General features: G+C 37.9%; 1 protein-coding gene across 1 annotated transcript in view; it reads right to left on the bottom strand.

The window, feature by feature from the left end:
• The window catches only part of FMN2 (formin 2), a 294117-nt gene that overhangs the window by 101404 nt on the left and 177308 nt on the right, over nucleotides 1-15405 (bottom strand). Inside the window, exon 12 of the mRNA XM_059899583.1 lies at nucleotides 4948-5040. Coding sequence (XP_059755566.1) covers nucleotides 4948-5040 — 93 coding nt within the window. The remainder of the gene's footprint in view (nucleotides 1-4947; nucleotides 5041-15405) is intronic.

Consider the following 15405-nt stretch of genomic DNA (forward strand, 5'->3'; position numbering starts at 1 on the left):
AAATAGAACTACCATACGACCCAGCAATCCCACTACTGGGCATATACCCTGAGAAAACCATAGGTCAAAAAGAGTCATGTACCAAAATGTTCATTGCAGCTCTATTTACAATAGCCAGGACATGGAAGCAACCTAAATGTCCATCGACAGATGAATGGATAAAGAAGATGTGGCACATATATACAATGGAATATTACTCAGCCATAAAAATAAATGAAATGGAGGTATTTGTAATGAGGTGGATGGAGTTAGAGTCTGTCATACAGAGTGAAGTAAGTCAGAAAGAGAAAAACAAATACAGTATGCTAACACATATATACGGAATCTAAGGGAAAAAAAAGCCATGAAGAACCTAGTGGCAAGACGGGAATAAAGACACAGACCTACTAGAGAATGGACTTGAGGATATGGGGAGGGGGTGGGGTGAGATGTGACAGGGTGAGAGAGTGTCATGGACATATATACACTACCAAATGTAAAATAGCTAGCTAGTGGGAAGCAGCCGCATAGCACAGGGAGATCAGCTCGGTGCTTTGTGACCACCTAGAGGGGTGGGATGGGGAGGGTGGGAGGGAGGGAGATGCAAGAGGGAAGAGATATGGGAACATATTGTATATGTATAACTGATTAACTTTGTTATAAGGCAGAAGCTAACACACCATTGTAAGGCAATTATACTTCAATAAAGATGTTTAAAAAAAAATAAAATAAAATAAACTCCAAATGGATTAAAGACCTAAGTGTAAGGCCAGACACTATCAAACTCTTAGAGGAAAACATAGGCAGAACACTCTATGACATACATCACAGCAAGATTCTTTTTGACCCAGCTCCCAGAGAAATGGAAATAAGAACACAAATAAACAAATGGGACCTAATGAAACTTAAAAGCTTTTGCACAGCAAAGGAAACCATAAACAAGACCAAAAGACAACCCTTAGAATGGGAGAAAATATTTGCAAATGAAGCAACTGACAAAGGATTAATCTCCAAGATTTACAAGCAGCTCATGCAGCTCAATAACAAAAAAACGAACAACCCAATCCAAAAATGGGCAGAAGACCTAAATAGACATTTCTCCAAAGAAGATATACAGATGGCCTACAGACACATGAAAGAATGCTCAACATCATTAATCATTAGAGAAATGCAAATCAAAACTACAATGAGATATCATCTCACACCGGTCAGAATGGCCATCATCAAAAAATCTAGAAACAATAAATGCTGGAGAGGGTGTGGAGTAAAGGGAACACTCTTGCACTGTTGGTGGGAATGTAAATTGATACAGCCACTATGGAGAACAGTATGGAGGTTCCTTAAAAAACTACAAATAGAACTACCGTACGACCCAGCAATTCCACTACTGGGCATATACCCTGAGAAAACCATAGGGCAAAAAGTGTCATGTACCACAATGTTCATTGCAGCTCTATTTACAATAGCCAGGACCTGGAAGCAACCTAAATGTCCATCGACAGATGAATGGATAAAGAAGATGTGGCACATATATACAATGGAATATTACTCAGCCATAAAAAGAAATGAAATGGAGGTATTTGTAATGAGGTGGATGGAGTTAGAGTCTGTCATACAGAGTGAAGTAAGTCAGAAAGAGAAAAACAAATACAGTATGCTAACACATATATACGGAATCTAAAAAAAAAAAAAAAAAAAAGGCCATGAAGAACCTAGTGGCAAGACGGGAATAAAGACACAGACCTACTAGAGAATGGACTTGAGGATATGGGGAGGGGGTGGGGTGAGATGTGACAGGGTGAGAGAGTGTCATGGACATATATACACTACCAAATGTAAAATAGATAGCTAGTGGGAAGTAGCCGCATAGCACAGGGAGATCAGCTCGGTGCTTTGTGACCACCTAGAGGGGTGGGATGGGGAGGGTGGGAGGGAGGGAGATGCAAGAGGGAAGAGAAATGGGAACATATTGTATATGTATAACTGATTCACTCTGTTATAAAGCAGAAGCTAACACACTATTGTAAGGCAATTATACTTCAATAAAGATGTTTAAAAAAAAAAAAAAAAAGACAGTATGGTACTGCCACAAAAACAGAAATATAGATCAATGGAAGAGGATAGAAAGCTCAGAGATAACCCCACGCACCTATGGTCAACTTATCTTTGATAAAGGAGGCAAGAGTATACAATGGAGAAAAGACAGCCTCTTCAATAAGTGGTGCTGGGAAAACTGGACAGCTACATGTAAAAGAATTAAATTAGAACACTCCCTAACACCATACACAGATATAAACTCAAAATGGATTAAAGACCTAAATGTAAGGCCAAACACTATTAAACTCTTAGAGGAAAACATAGGCAGAACATTCCATGACATAAATCACAGCAAGATCCTTGTTGACCCAACTCTAGAGAAATGGAAATATAAACAAAAATAAACAAATGGGACCTAACGAAACTTAAAAGCTTTTGCACAGCAAAGGAAATCATAAACAAGATGAAAAGACAACCCTCAGAATGGGAGTAAGTATTTGCAAATGAAGCAACTGACAAAGGATTAATCTCCAAAATATACAAGCAGCTCATGCAGCTCAATATCAAAAACACAAACCAATCCAAAAATGGGCAGAAGACCTAAATAGACATTTCTCCAAGGAAGATATACAGATTGCCAACAAACACATGAAAGGATGCTCAACATCACTAATCATTAGAGAAATGTAAATCAAAACTACAATGATGTATCACCTCACACCAGTCAGAATGGCCATCATCAAAAAATCTACAAACAATAAATACTGGAGAGAGTGTGGAGAAAAGGGAACCCTCCTGCCCTGTTGGTGGGAATGTAAATTGATACAGCCACTATGGAGAACAGTATGGAGGTTCCTCACCAAACTAAAACTAGAACTACCATACAACCCAGCAATCCCACTACTGGGCATATACCTTGAGAAAACCATAATTCAAAAAGAGTCATGTACCACAATGTTCATTGCAACTCTAGTTACAATGGCCAGGACATGGAAGCAACCTAAGTGTCCATCGACAGATGAATGGATAAAGAAGATGTGGCACATATATACAATGGAATATTACTCAGCCATAAAAGAAACGAAATGGAGTTATTTGTAGTGAGGTGGGTGGACGTAGAGTCTGTCATACAGAGTGAAGAAAGTCAGAAAGAGAAAAACAAATACTGTATGCTAACACATACATGTGGAATCTACAAAAAAAAAAAAAAAGTTTCTGAAAACCCTAGGAGCAGGACAGGAATTAACATGTAGACATAGAGAATGGACTTGAGGACACCAGGAAGGGGAAGGGGAAGCTGGAACGAAGTGAGAGCATGGCATGGGCATATATACACCACCAAATGTAAAATAGATAGCTAGTGGGAAGCAGGTGCATCGCACAGGGAGATCAGCTCAGTGCTTTGTTTCCACCTAGAGGGGTGGGATAGAGAGGGTGGGAGAGAGATGCAAGAGGGAGGAGATATGGAGATATATGTATACGTATAGCTGATTCACTTTGTTATACAGCAGAAACTAACACACCATTGTAAACAAATATACTCCAATAAAGATGTGAAAAAAATAAAAAATATTATATAATATAATCACATATGTGAACAACTATATGAGTGACACACTCATTAACGTTTTAGGATGTGAAATCTAGCAAATTGTTTGACTTCTCTTTTAATGAGTTATAGAATTAAGGACTCCTTTCTACCCATAAGCAAAGAAGAATATTCCATAAAATTACAGTTTCTTGATCCTAAAAGTCCACTGCATGGAAAAACCAAGACTCATTTCATTCATCATTAAGAGCTGAGTGAGCTGTCAGGCCCATCTAATTTGTAATTACAGGACACTGATTTCAGTCAAGTACTATTTAAGACTCCACGGGTAGATTTTCCACTCTAAGTCACGAGGACCTGAGGAAATGGAAATGACAATCACTCTGATACGTGACGGACCAAATTTCTGTTTCTATTGTCATGATTATCTTAAATGATTAAATGGTATTTTCCCATCTAAAAAAGAGCTGTGCTTAATGCTGTATCAAATTCCAGCATAACTCATTCACTGTATATCATCATTAAAGACACTTGAACAACCTATAAAAACCACAGAGGATGGAGCCAGTCTTCAGAGCACAATTTGGCCTCAGTCTCAGGCCATGTCAGTCTCTGGAGAATTCCTAAAAGAGCAAGAACCTTCCCAGAGCATGGCCTGATATAAATCTGATCTTCAGAAGATATGTATATAACTTTCCAAAGCAGAAATGTTTGGAGTAGTGAACGTTTTGATATGTTTCAAGGATTTCAAACAGCAATAGATTAATAGAATTTTTTATTAAATTTTTTTTGTTTCTTTAATATTGTCTGAAATTTCCCATCACTGCTTATTTCATAGGAATATAGGAAGAATCAATAAGATAACATTTACAAAGTTTTTAAGGTCCCCAGAAAAAATGTGTTAAATATCCAGGGGTATGTATACATCCTATAGAAGATAGAATATGTTTTGATGATCAGAAAATCATCAATATACCTTGTTTTGAGCATAATGTTTTGACAAAGCAAATAAATACCAGGTTGAACTGAAGTCATAAGTGTAGATAAAACTTAAAAGAATATCTAACTTTCTATCACAAAAAGATAAAAATTTTAATGCCTTAAAAATATATGCTATTTTATAAAAAATATATATATGCTATTTTAACTAATAACTATTGTATCTGCTGTCATTAGAAAAACAGCAATAAAGAGTATTATTCACAAAACAGCATGTTTAGCCAATTGCTTGTCTGTCACAACTGTGTGATTCGTGATTAAACATCATTTATTTTTCTGTGATGTCAAAATAATCCCTTTTAAACCAATGCATATTTTTCAAAATGCCTTCTACCTTTCTGCTGAACAGGGAGGGAAATGCAACATATCTCTTCCGAATTTACCTTGAATAATAAATTGTTCCATGTTTTCTTTGAATGGCTGGATGTGCTCTTTTGAGGACACCTGGTACACTTTCCCCGCTTCAACCTCACAGGCTGAAATTAGAAAGAAACATTGTTCAGAATGTCACACTGCTAACACTGCATTAAAACAATTAAAAATATATATTAACTAGTGTAGAAAATCCTGCTAACCACGATAACTGACATATGCGTCTACCCATATTTAGAAATATCCAATGCTGACAAAAGGTTTCACTTTAGGGGATTGTAAAAATAAACTTAAAAAAATTAAAGTATAGTTGATATAAAATATTATGTTAGTTTCTGGTGTACAACATAGTGATTCGATATTTAAATACATTATGAAATTGATCACCACGATAAGTCTACTAACCATCTGTGACTGTACAGTTATTACAGTATTATTGACTATATTCCTTATGCTGTATATTAAACCCCATTACTCATTTAATATTTTATATTAAATGTAAGATTATACCTCTTACCCACTTCACCTTTTTCAACCATGCCCTCACCCCCACCCCAGCAACTGTGGGTTTATTCTCTGTATCTATAAGCATCTTTCTGTTTGGTTTGGTCATCTGTTTTGCTTTTTGGATTCCACATGTAAGTGAAGTAATACAACATTGGTCTTTCTCTGTCTGACATATTCCACTTGGCATACCCTCCAGGTCCATTCATGCTGCCTTTGTGCAAATGGAAAACTTTATTTTTTCATGGTTGAGTAGCATTCCACTGTGTGGGTAGGTGAAATATGTGGGCATATATATACACACACACATATGCATATATATGAAACATGTATACACACACACATATATATATTATGTGTATGTGAAACATGTCTTCTTTATCCATCCATCTATTGGTGGATACTACTTAGGTTGCTTCCAAATCTTGGCTATTATAAACAATGCTTCAATGAACATAAGGGTGTATATATCATTTTCAATCAGTATTTTTGTTTTATTGGTATAAATACCCAGAAGTGGAATTGCTGGAACATACGGTAGTTCTATTTCAATTTTTTTGAGGAATCTCCATACTGTTTCCCACAGTAGCAGCATGAATTTTCACTCCCAGCAGCAGTGCACGAGGGTTCGCTTTTCTCCACATGCTCCTCGCCAATACTTGTTATTTCTTGTCTTTTTGATAATAGCTATTCTAACAGGTGTGAGGTGATATCTCACTGTGGGTTTGATTTGCATTTTCCTGATGATTAGTGGTGCTGAGCATCTTTTCATGGGTTTGTTGGCTATCTTTTTGTCCTTTGGAGAAATGTCTATGCAGGTCCTCTGCACAATTTTTAATTGGATTGTTTGTTCTTTTTTTATATTAAGTTGTATGATTTCTTTATATAATTGGGATATAAGCCTTTTATAAAATGTATTATTTGCAAATATCTTCTCCCATACAGTAGGCTGTCTTTTTGTTTTGTTGATGGTTTCCTTTGCTGTGCAAAAGCTTTTTTGTTTGATGTAGTCCCATTTGTTTATTTTTGTTTTTCTTACCCCTGCCTGAGGAGACATATCTAAAAAATCATCCCTAGGACTGATGTCAAAGAATATAGTGCTATATTTTCTTGTAGGTGTTTTGTGCTTTCAGGTCTTATATTTGAGTTTTTAACCATTTTGACTTTATTCTTATACATAGTGTAGGAAAATAGTCCAGTTTCATTCTTTTGCTTGTGGCTGTCCAGTTTTCCCAAAAACATTTATTGAAGGGGCTGTCTTTTCCCCATTGTATATTACTGACTCCTTTGATGTAGATTAATTGACCATGTAAGTATGGATGTATTTCTGGGCTTTCTAATCTGTTCCAGTGATATATGAGTCTGTTTTCCTGCCAGTACCATACTGTTGTTTTTTTTTTTTTTAAAGTTTCATGAAAGTTAATACTCATTTTTTAAAAAAATAAATTTATTTATTTATTTATTTTTGGCTGTGTTAGGTCTTTGTTGCTGCACATGGGCTTCCTCTAGTTGTGGCGAGTGGGGGTTACTCTTTGTTGTGGTGTGCAGGCCTCTCATTGTGGTGGCTTCTCTTGTTGTGGAGCACAGGCTCTAGGTGCACAGGCTTCAGGAGTTGTGGTGCATGGGCTTAGTTGCTCCACAGCATGTGGGATCTTCCCGGACCAGGGCTCAAACCTGTGTCCCCTGCATTGGCAGGCAGATTCTTAACCACGGCACCACCAGGGAAGTCCCCCCTACTGTTTTGATTACTATAGCTTTGTACTATAGTCTGAAATCAGGGAGTGTGGTATCTTCAACTTTGTTCTTTTTCAAGATTGCTTTGGCTTTTGGGGTCTTTTGTGGTTCCATACAAATTTTAAGATTATTCTAGTCCTATGAAAAATGCCACTGGTATTTTGATAGGGACTACAATGAATCTGTAGATTACCTTGGGAAGTATGGACATTTTAACAATATTGATTCTTCCAATCCATAAGCATGGTATATCTTTCCATTTATTTGTCTTGTCTTCAATTTCTTTCATCAACATCTTAGAGTTTTCAGAGTTCAGGTCTTTTGCCTCCTTGGTTAAATTTATTCCTAGGTATTTTTTTCTTGATGCAATTGGAATTGCAACAGTTCTGTTCTGAGAGCACGTTCATTAAGTCCAATTTGTTCTTAAGTCCAACAAAATTAGCCTAGGTACCCAACTAACACAATCAGCTATATACCACTGCTTTTACACTTGCTCTGGACATCCTGGGCTTTAAATAAAGATACTATACTACTGTACTCTATACAGCACTGTAAAGTACACAAAAGTACAACCACTTGTAGAGGATGCATACACGTGACAATGTACACCAGTCACGTGAACTAACTGATGTGACTGGACATGTGAATGCATGTTCACATCTTTGAAAGTTCACAACTTGAAGGTTCATATGTAGGGGACTTACTGTATTAATTTTGTACCTTTTAACTTTACTAATTCATTTATTAGTTCTAATAGTTTTTTGGTTGTGTCTTTCGTATTTTTTATATATAGTGTCATGTCATCTGCAAACAGTGACAGTTTTACTTCTTCCTTTCCAATTTGGATTCCTTTTATTTCTTTTTCTTGTCTGATTGCTATGGCTAGGACTTCCAATACTATGATGAATAAAAGTGGTGAGAGTGGGCATCCTTGTCTTGTTCCTGACCTTAGAGGAAATGCTTTCAGCTTTTCACCATTGAGAATGATGTTTGCTGTGGACTTATCCTGCATGGACTTTGTTATGTTGATGTATATTCTCTCATATCCACTTTGTGGAGAGTTCTTATAAATAGATGTTGAATTCTGTCAAAAGCTTTTTCTACATCTATTGAGAGGATCATATGATTTTTATTCTTCAGTTTGTTAACTGGGGAGGCTTTTCAGAGTCTACCTGCCAAGTCTCACATCCAAGCTATTTTGAAAAGTAATCTCCAAGGACAAGACTCAAAAAAGATTAAAACAGTGATTCTAATGTGCATTAATGTGTGAAGGAGGGAAGGGTAGGAAGGAGGCTGACTGGGTTCATAGCTTGAGTGGCTTGGGGATGAAGAACACAGGAGGAAGAGCATTTTTCAAAGGAAAGAAAATTAATTTGCTTTTGAACTTGCTGGGTTTTAAGATGACAATGGAATATCCAAGTGTAGTTTCAGCAAGCAGTTGGATTTATGAGTTTGCAGATCAGAGTGATACAGGAAAACTCTGAGTAAGACCACCTGAGAACAGCATATCCAGTGAGAAAAAGAGGGAGCCAATGTTGAACGCCTGAGCAATGCCAACTTTAATGAAGAAGCAGAGGAAGAGAAGGCCATGAAGAAAAAAGACTTAGAAGGAAATGTCAGATATTATAAGGAGAATCAGAAGTGAGTGGGGTTAGTGAGTCGAAGGGAACAGAGACAGCAAACAATACAAAGGTGGAAGTAAAACGCCCCCTCAATTTGGCAAATTGTGGCAACAGTTTCAGCAGTGCCAGGGACAAAGCTGTAACAGTGTGAGGACGGAATGGGAAGTCAGAGACCACGGCAGTGGACCAGGAATCTGTTACTATCTTGGTCAGTGAGCACACATGTTCCAGAACAAGTGTCCAGCAAAGGCAAGGTGTGGACTATGGGAAGAACGAGGGACAAGTGAACACAAACCCTTTACAGCTTCTGGAAAATGCTCCAAATATCCTAGTCTTGCCAACAGTGGGCAAGCAGATCCAGCTGCATGTTAAGAGAAGTGTATAATTCACATGCATCATTCTATCCTAAAGATGGATTTCAGAAAAATCTATCCCTAACAATTAAATATCCATAGATTAATGCCAAAATAGTTCCTTTTCACCTAAAAGTAATGAAAGCGGCAGAGATACCACACACACAAACCCCACAATACCTTAGTTTGGGTGTGGCACACTTAGCATTACGACCAGTGGAATAAGTTACGTTCACTGAGCTCACCACTTTAAATGCCAAAACAAACAGATGTTTCACATGTGTACTCTTCAACAAGAATTTTGAAAGTGAACACTGTTTTAAACTGAAATGAAGGGTTTTGCTCCTTAAATAATCATTCCAATGAGAGGAATTCTCAATTTTTTTTGTCACTCTCCATACACAAGTGATGCACTTCCATGGACAAATCCAGTGTACAGGATACAAAAGGATAAAATGTACAGGCTACAAAAAGATAAAACATAACACCTGTAACTTTCAAAATGTAGTCAGCCTTTCTGTGCCTCAGGCTCTTTACCTGTAATACACAAATAGCAACAGAACTTGCCTCCTGGTGTTGTTACAAAGAATAAGTCAGTTAATACACATAGAGCACTTAGAACTGGGCCTGGTACATGCTAAGGTCCGTGTAAGTTTTCACCATCATTGTTGTTATTGTTATCTTTAGTTTTATCAGCAACAGTAGCAGACAAAAAAGCAGGATGCCCAAGAGCTAAGAGTATGGTTTTTGGAGACTGGGTTTGCATCCTGTCTCTTCCACTTACGAGCTGTGTGTCTTTGGCGAAGTAGGTACCCCCTCTGTACCTCAGTCTCTTCGTCTGTAATACGGAGTTAATAACAGTGTCTACTTCACTGTGAAGATCAAAGGATTTTACGTAGGTAAAATACACAGAGGACTGCTGGATACACAGTAAGAGAACTATCATGTTTTCTACAATTACTGTGACTGCACAATTACCACCACCAGACACCACCAGAGGTGCAGCTACTAACACACAACAAGAACACAGAACTCCCACCTCCTCAGTCTCAGGAAGCACTGAGGCAATGCTTCAGACTGTGGGAATGACATTTTTTTAAATTAATTAATTAATTAATTTTTTATTTTTGGCTGCGTTGCAACTTCGTTGCTGGACGCGGGCTTTCTCTAGTTGCAGGGAGCGGGGGTTACTCTTCATTGTGGTGTGTGGGCTTCTCATTGCGGTGGCTTTTCTTGTTGTGGAGCACGGGCTCTAGGCATGCAGGCTTTGGTAGTTGTGGCTCATGGGCTCTACAGTGCAGGCTCAGTAGTTGTGACGCAGGGGCTTAGTTGCCCCGCGGCATGTGTGATCTTCCTGGACCAGGGCTCAAACCCATGTACCCTTCACTGGCAGGTGGATTCTTAACCACTGCACCACCAGGGAAGCTCAATGGGAATGGCATTTATAGTGACAAACTAGGATGTTATCTTTTTTTTCAAACATATTCCTTACTGGTCATCACTAATTTTGACGTATCACACAATTTTTAAAGGTTATAGTCCATTCATAGTTACTATAAAATATTGGCTATATTCTCTGTGTTATAAAATACATTCTTGTAGCTTATTTTATACATAATAGTTTGTACCAACCACTCGCCCACCCTTATTCTGCCCCTCCCCCTTCCCTCTTCTCACTGGTAACCATTAGTTTGTTTCTATAACTGTGAGTCTCCTTTTTTTTTTTTTAAATGTCTTCTATTTATTTATTTATTTTTGGCTGTGTTGCGTCTTTGTTGCTGCGCATGGGCTTTCTCTAGTTGCAGCGAGTGGGGGCTACTCTTTGTTGTGGTGCACAGACTTCTCATTGCAGTGGCTTCTCTTGTTGTGGAGCACAGGCTCTAGGAATGTGGGCTTCAGTACTTGCAGCATGTGGGCTCAGTAGTTGTGGCTTGCGGGCTCTAGAGTGCAGGCTCAGTAGTTGTGGCACACAGGCTTAGTTGCTCTGCATCATGTGGGATTTTACTGGACCAGGGATTGAACCCATGTCCCCTGCATTGGCAGGTGGATTCTTTACCACTGCACCACCAGGGAAGTCCCTGTTTTTAAATTATATTCACTAGTTTATAGTATTTTATAGTTTCCACATATAAGTGATATCATACACTATTTATCTTTCTGTATGACTTTTTTTCACTCTGCATAATAACCCCCAATTCCATCCATGTTGTTGCAAATGGAAAAATTTCATTCTTTCTTATGGCTGAGTAGGATTCCACTCATCTTCTTTATCCATTCCTCTGTTGATGGACATTTAGGTTGCTTCCATATCTTGATAATTGTAGATAATGTTGCTATGAATATTGGTGAGCATGTATCTTTTCAAATTTGTGTTTTTGTTTTCTTTTTTTCAGATATATACTCAGAAGTGGAATTGCTGGATCCTATGGTAGTTCTAGTTTTAGTTTTTTGAGAAACCTCTATACTGTTTTCCAGTGTCTGCACCAACTTACATTCCCACCAACAATGAATGAGAGTTCTCTTTTCCCCATATTCTTGCCAATATCTGTTGTGTTCTTTTTGACGACAGCCATTCTGACAGGTGTGAGATTGCATCTCATTGTGGTTTTGATTTGTATTTCCCTGATGATTAGCAATGTTGAGCATCTTTTCATGTGCCTGTTGGCCATCTGTATGTCCTCTTTGGAAAAATGTCTGTCCAGGTCTTCTGCCCACTTTTTAATCAGGTGGTTTGTTTTCTTTGATGTTGAGTTGTATGAGCTATTATTATAATTTTTTAAAAATAAATTTATTTATTTTTGGCTGTGTTGGGTCTTCATTGTTGTGTGCAGGCTTTCTCTAGTTGCAGTGAGCAGGGGTTACTCTTCATTGCAGTGCGTGGGCTTCTCAATGCGGTGGCTTCTCTTGTTGTAGAGCACAGGCTCTAGGCTCACAGGTTTCAGTAGTTGTGGCATGTGAGCTCAGTAGTTGTGGCTGCTGGGCTCTAGAGTGCAGGCTCAGTAGTTGTGGCACACAGGCTTAGTTGCTCTGTGGCATGTGGGATCTTCCTGGACTAGGGTTCGAACCCATGTCCCCTGCATTGGCAGGTGGATTCTTAACCACTGTACCACCAGGGAAGTCCCTGTTAATATAATTTGGATATTAACCCCTTACTGGTCATATCATTTGCAAATATTTTCTCCCATACCGTAAGATGTCTTTTCATTTTATTGATAGTTTCCTTTGTTGTGCAAAAGCTTTTAAGTCTAATTAGGTCCCATTTGTTTATTTTTGCTTTTATTTCCTTTGCTTTAGGAGACAGATCCAAAAATAAATATTGTTACAATTTATGTCAGAGTGTTCTGCCTATGTTTTCCTCTAGGAGTGTTATGGTTTCTGGTCTTACATATAGGCCTTTAACTGATTTTGAGTTTATTTCTGTAGATGGTGTTAGAGAATGCTCTAATTTCATTCTTTTATATGTAGCTGTCTAGTTTTCCCAGCACCAGTTATTGAAGAGACTGTCTTTTCTCTATTGTATATTCTTTCCTCCTTTGTTGTAGATTAATTGACCATACATGCATGGGTTTATTTCTGGGCTTTCTATCCTGTGCCATTGATCTATATTTCTGATTTTGTGCCAGTACCATCCTGATTTGAATACCGTAGCTTTGTAGTATAGTCTGAAGTCAGGGAGCATGATTCCTCCAGTTCTGTTCTTCTTTTTCAAGATTGTTTTGGCTATTTGGGGTCTTTTGTGTTTCCATACAAATTTTAAAATTATTTGCCCTAGTTCTGTGAAAAATGCCCTTGGTATTTTGATAGGGATTACATTGAATCTGTAGATTGACTTGAATAGTATGGTCATTTTAACAATGTTAATTCTTCCAATCCAAGAATCTGGTATATCTTTCCACCTGTTTGTGTTGTCTTCAATTTATTTCATTAGTGTCATTGTAGGTATGGTTTCAGACATGTTCCTGTATTACTGAGAACTTGAATTTTCTTTTTTTAAGTTAATTAATTAATTCACTTATTTATCTATTTTTGGCTGTGTTGGGTCTTCCTTGCTGTGGGCAGGCTTTCTCTAGTTGTGGCGAGCTGGGGCTACCCTTCACTGCAGTGTGCAGGCTCTCACTGTGGTGGCTTCTCTTGTTGCAGAGCACAGGCTCTAGGCACACGGGTTTCAGCAGTTGTGGCACGTGGGCACAGTAGTTGTGGTTCATGGGCTCTAGAGCATAGGCTCAGTAGTTGTGGCACATGGGCTTAATTGCTCTGCAGCACATGGGATCTTCCCGCACCAGGGCTCGAACCCATGTCCCCTGCATTGGCAGGCGGATTCTTAACCACTGGGCCACCAGGGAAATCCCAAGAACTTGAATTTTCTGCACTGTATCAAACTCAAGGACACCAGCAGTCATTCTCAAAATAGTATCTGCTGACAGCTGCCAACCTTATGGTCTCAAGGTTTCCCCTTGTAACTAAGCAACCATTTCGGACCCCATGGGTCCTTGCTTAACAATCACCCTTATTTCTTGCACCTCCAATCCTAATTCTTGACAAACAAATTACATAATTTTGCAGTTCCCCATTTTGTAGTCCAGCAAAACACAGTTGAAGTGCTTCTTGACTTTTTGTCTCCCAGGCTATAGCCCTCAGTTTGGCTCAGATAAAATTGTTTTCTGTTCCTATTGTAAATTGTTTATTGCTTATTTACACTGACATACATAAATGTATTTTCCTGTTTGCATTTTCAGTGTTCTGATGTTCCATGCTGAACTGACATTCATTTTAAAATCATAATAAAAATTATTTTTAAAAAGCTATTGGTTGCATTTTAATTAAGTTTATAACATCATTTTTTCTTTCCTTGAACAAAAATAAATAAAATCAGAAATTTACAATGATAAATACAATTGTTACAAACAAATATAAATCAATACAAACAAGTTTAAGGACTGATTTTTCCTAAATATGTCTGGACAGAGACATTATTTCAACGTCTGTGAAAGATATAGGTAATGAATTTTAAACACTTTCAAGTCAGATACTGAAGGTGGGGGAGGGTAGAGGATACAGGGAGGAATGTGTGTGAGAACATTCTTGCCCAGTTCCAGGAACTTAATTACTCCATGCTCAGTGCATGCGGAATTGTGTCATGTGGCGGGTGGAACTGTTTCAACCCAAGAAAGGAACTGGAACAGAAGCCATCACATGGCATCCAGAGAAGCTGCTACAAATTTTGACAGCCAAAATATTTTAAAACAATACTCTTTTCAAAGGGGAAAGATAGAAATATCTATACCTTGTCTAGCATTGTGAATGAAAGTATTTGTAGTCATCCTTTTGGGAGGTTACTAATAATGTTAATCTCAAATAATTTAAGCTCTTTTGCTCAAACCAGCAATTGACCTGTGGTGAGACCAGTAGCTAATGAGTCTCTGGCACTAGTATTATAGCTTAGCAGATGGTTCTGAACTAATACTCTGGGGCAATGCAAAGAGAGAAAATGGGGTTCTATTTCTGGATATGTTGAATAGCTTTCTTAGAACAATTTTACTTTGATTAAAATTAATTGTTTTAAAGCTAAATGTCTAAAAGGTGTAAACAACTCTGCTTCTTGTTCTGCTTGTTTTTGGAAAATAGTATTAACCACATAAGGTGACCTGTGGGATTGGAGTGAAGGTTTTACCCTACATTAGTTTTATTTTTTTTATTTTTATTTTTTTAACATCTTTATTGGAGTATAATTGCTTTACAATGGTGTGTTAGTTTCTGCTTTATAACAAAGTGAATCAGTTATACATATACATATGTTCCCATATCTCTTCCCTCTTGCATCTCCCTCCCTCCCACCCTCCTTATCCCACCCCTCTAGGTGGTCACAAACCACGAGCTGATCTCCCTGTGCTATGCGGCTGCTTCCCACTAGCTATCTATTTTACGTTTGGTAGTGTATATATGTCCATGCCACTCTGTCACTTTGTCACATCTTACCCTTCCCTCTCCCCATATCCTCAAGTCCATTCTCTAGTAGGTCTGTGTTTTTATTCCCGTCTTGCCACTAGGTTCTTCATGACTTTCTTTTTTTTTCCTTAGATTCCATATATATGTGCTAGCATACTGTATTTGTTTTTCTCTTTCTGACTTACTTCACTCTGTACGACAGACTATGCACATTGTGGAAGATGTGGAGAACATCTTGACATGGAAAAGAATGAATAAGTTAAATTTTATCGTACAGTGCTTTCCTAAATAAATTTCTTTGGTTATCATG

Source organism: Balaenoptera ricei, chromosome 16, assembly GCF_028023285.1.
Source record: "Balaenoptera ricei isolate mBalRic1 chromosome 16, mBalRic1.hap2, whole genome shotgun sequence".
Lineage (NCBI taxonomy): Eukaryota > Metazoa > Chordata > Mammalia > Artiodactyla > Balaenopteridae > Balaenoptera > Balaenoptera ricei.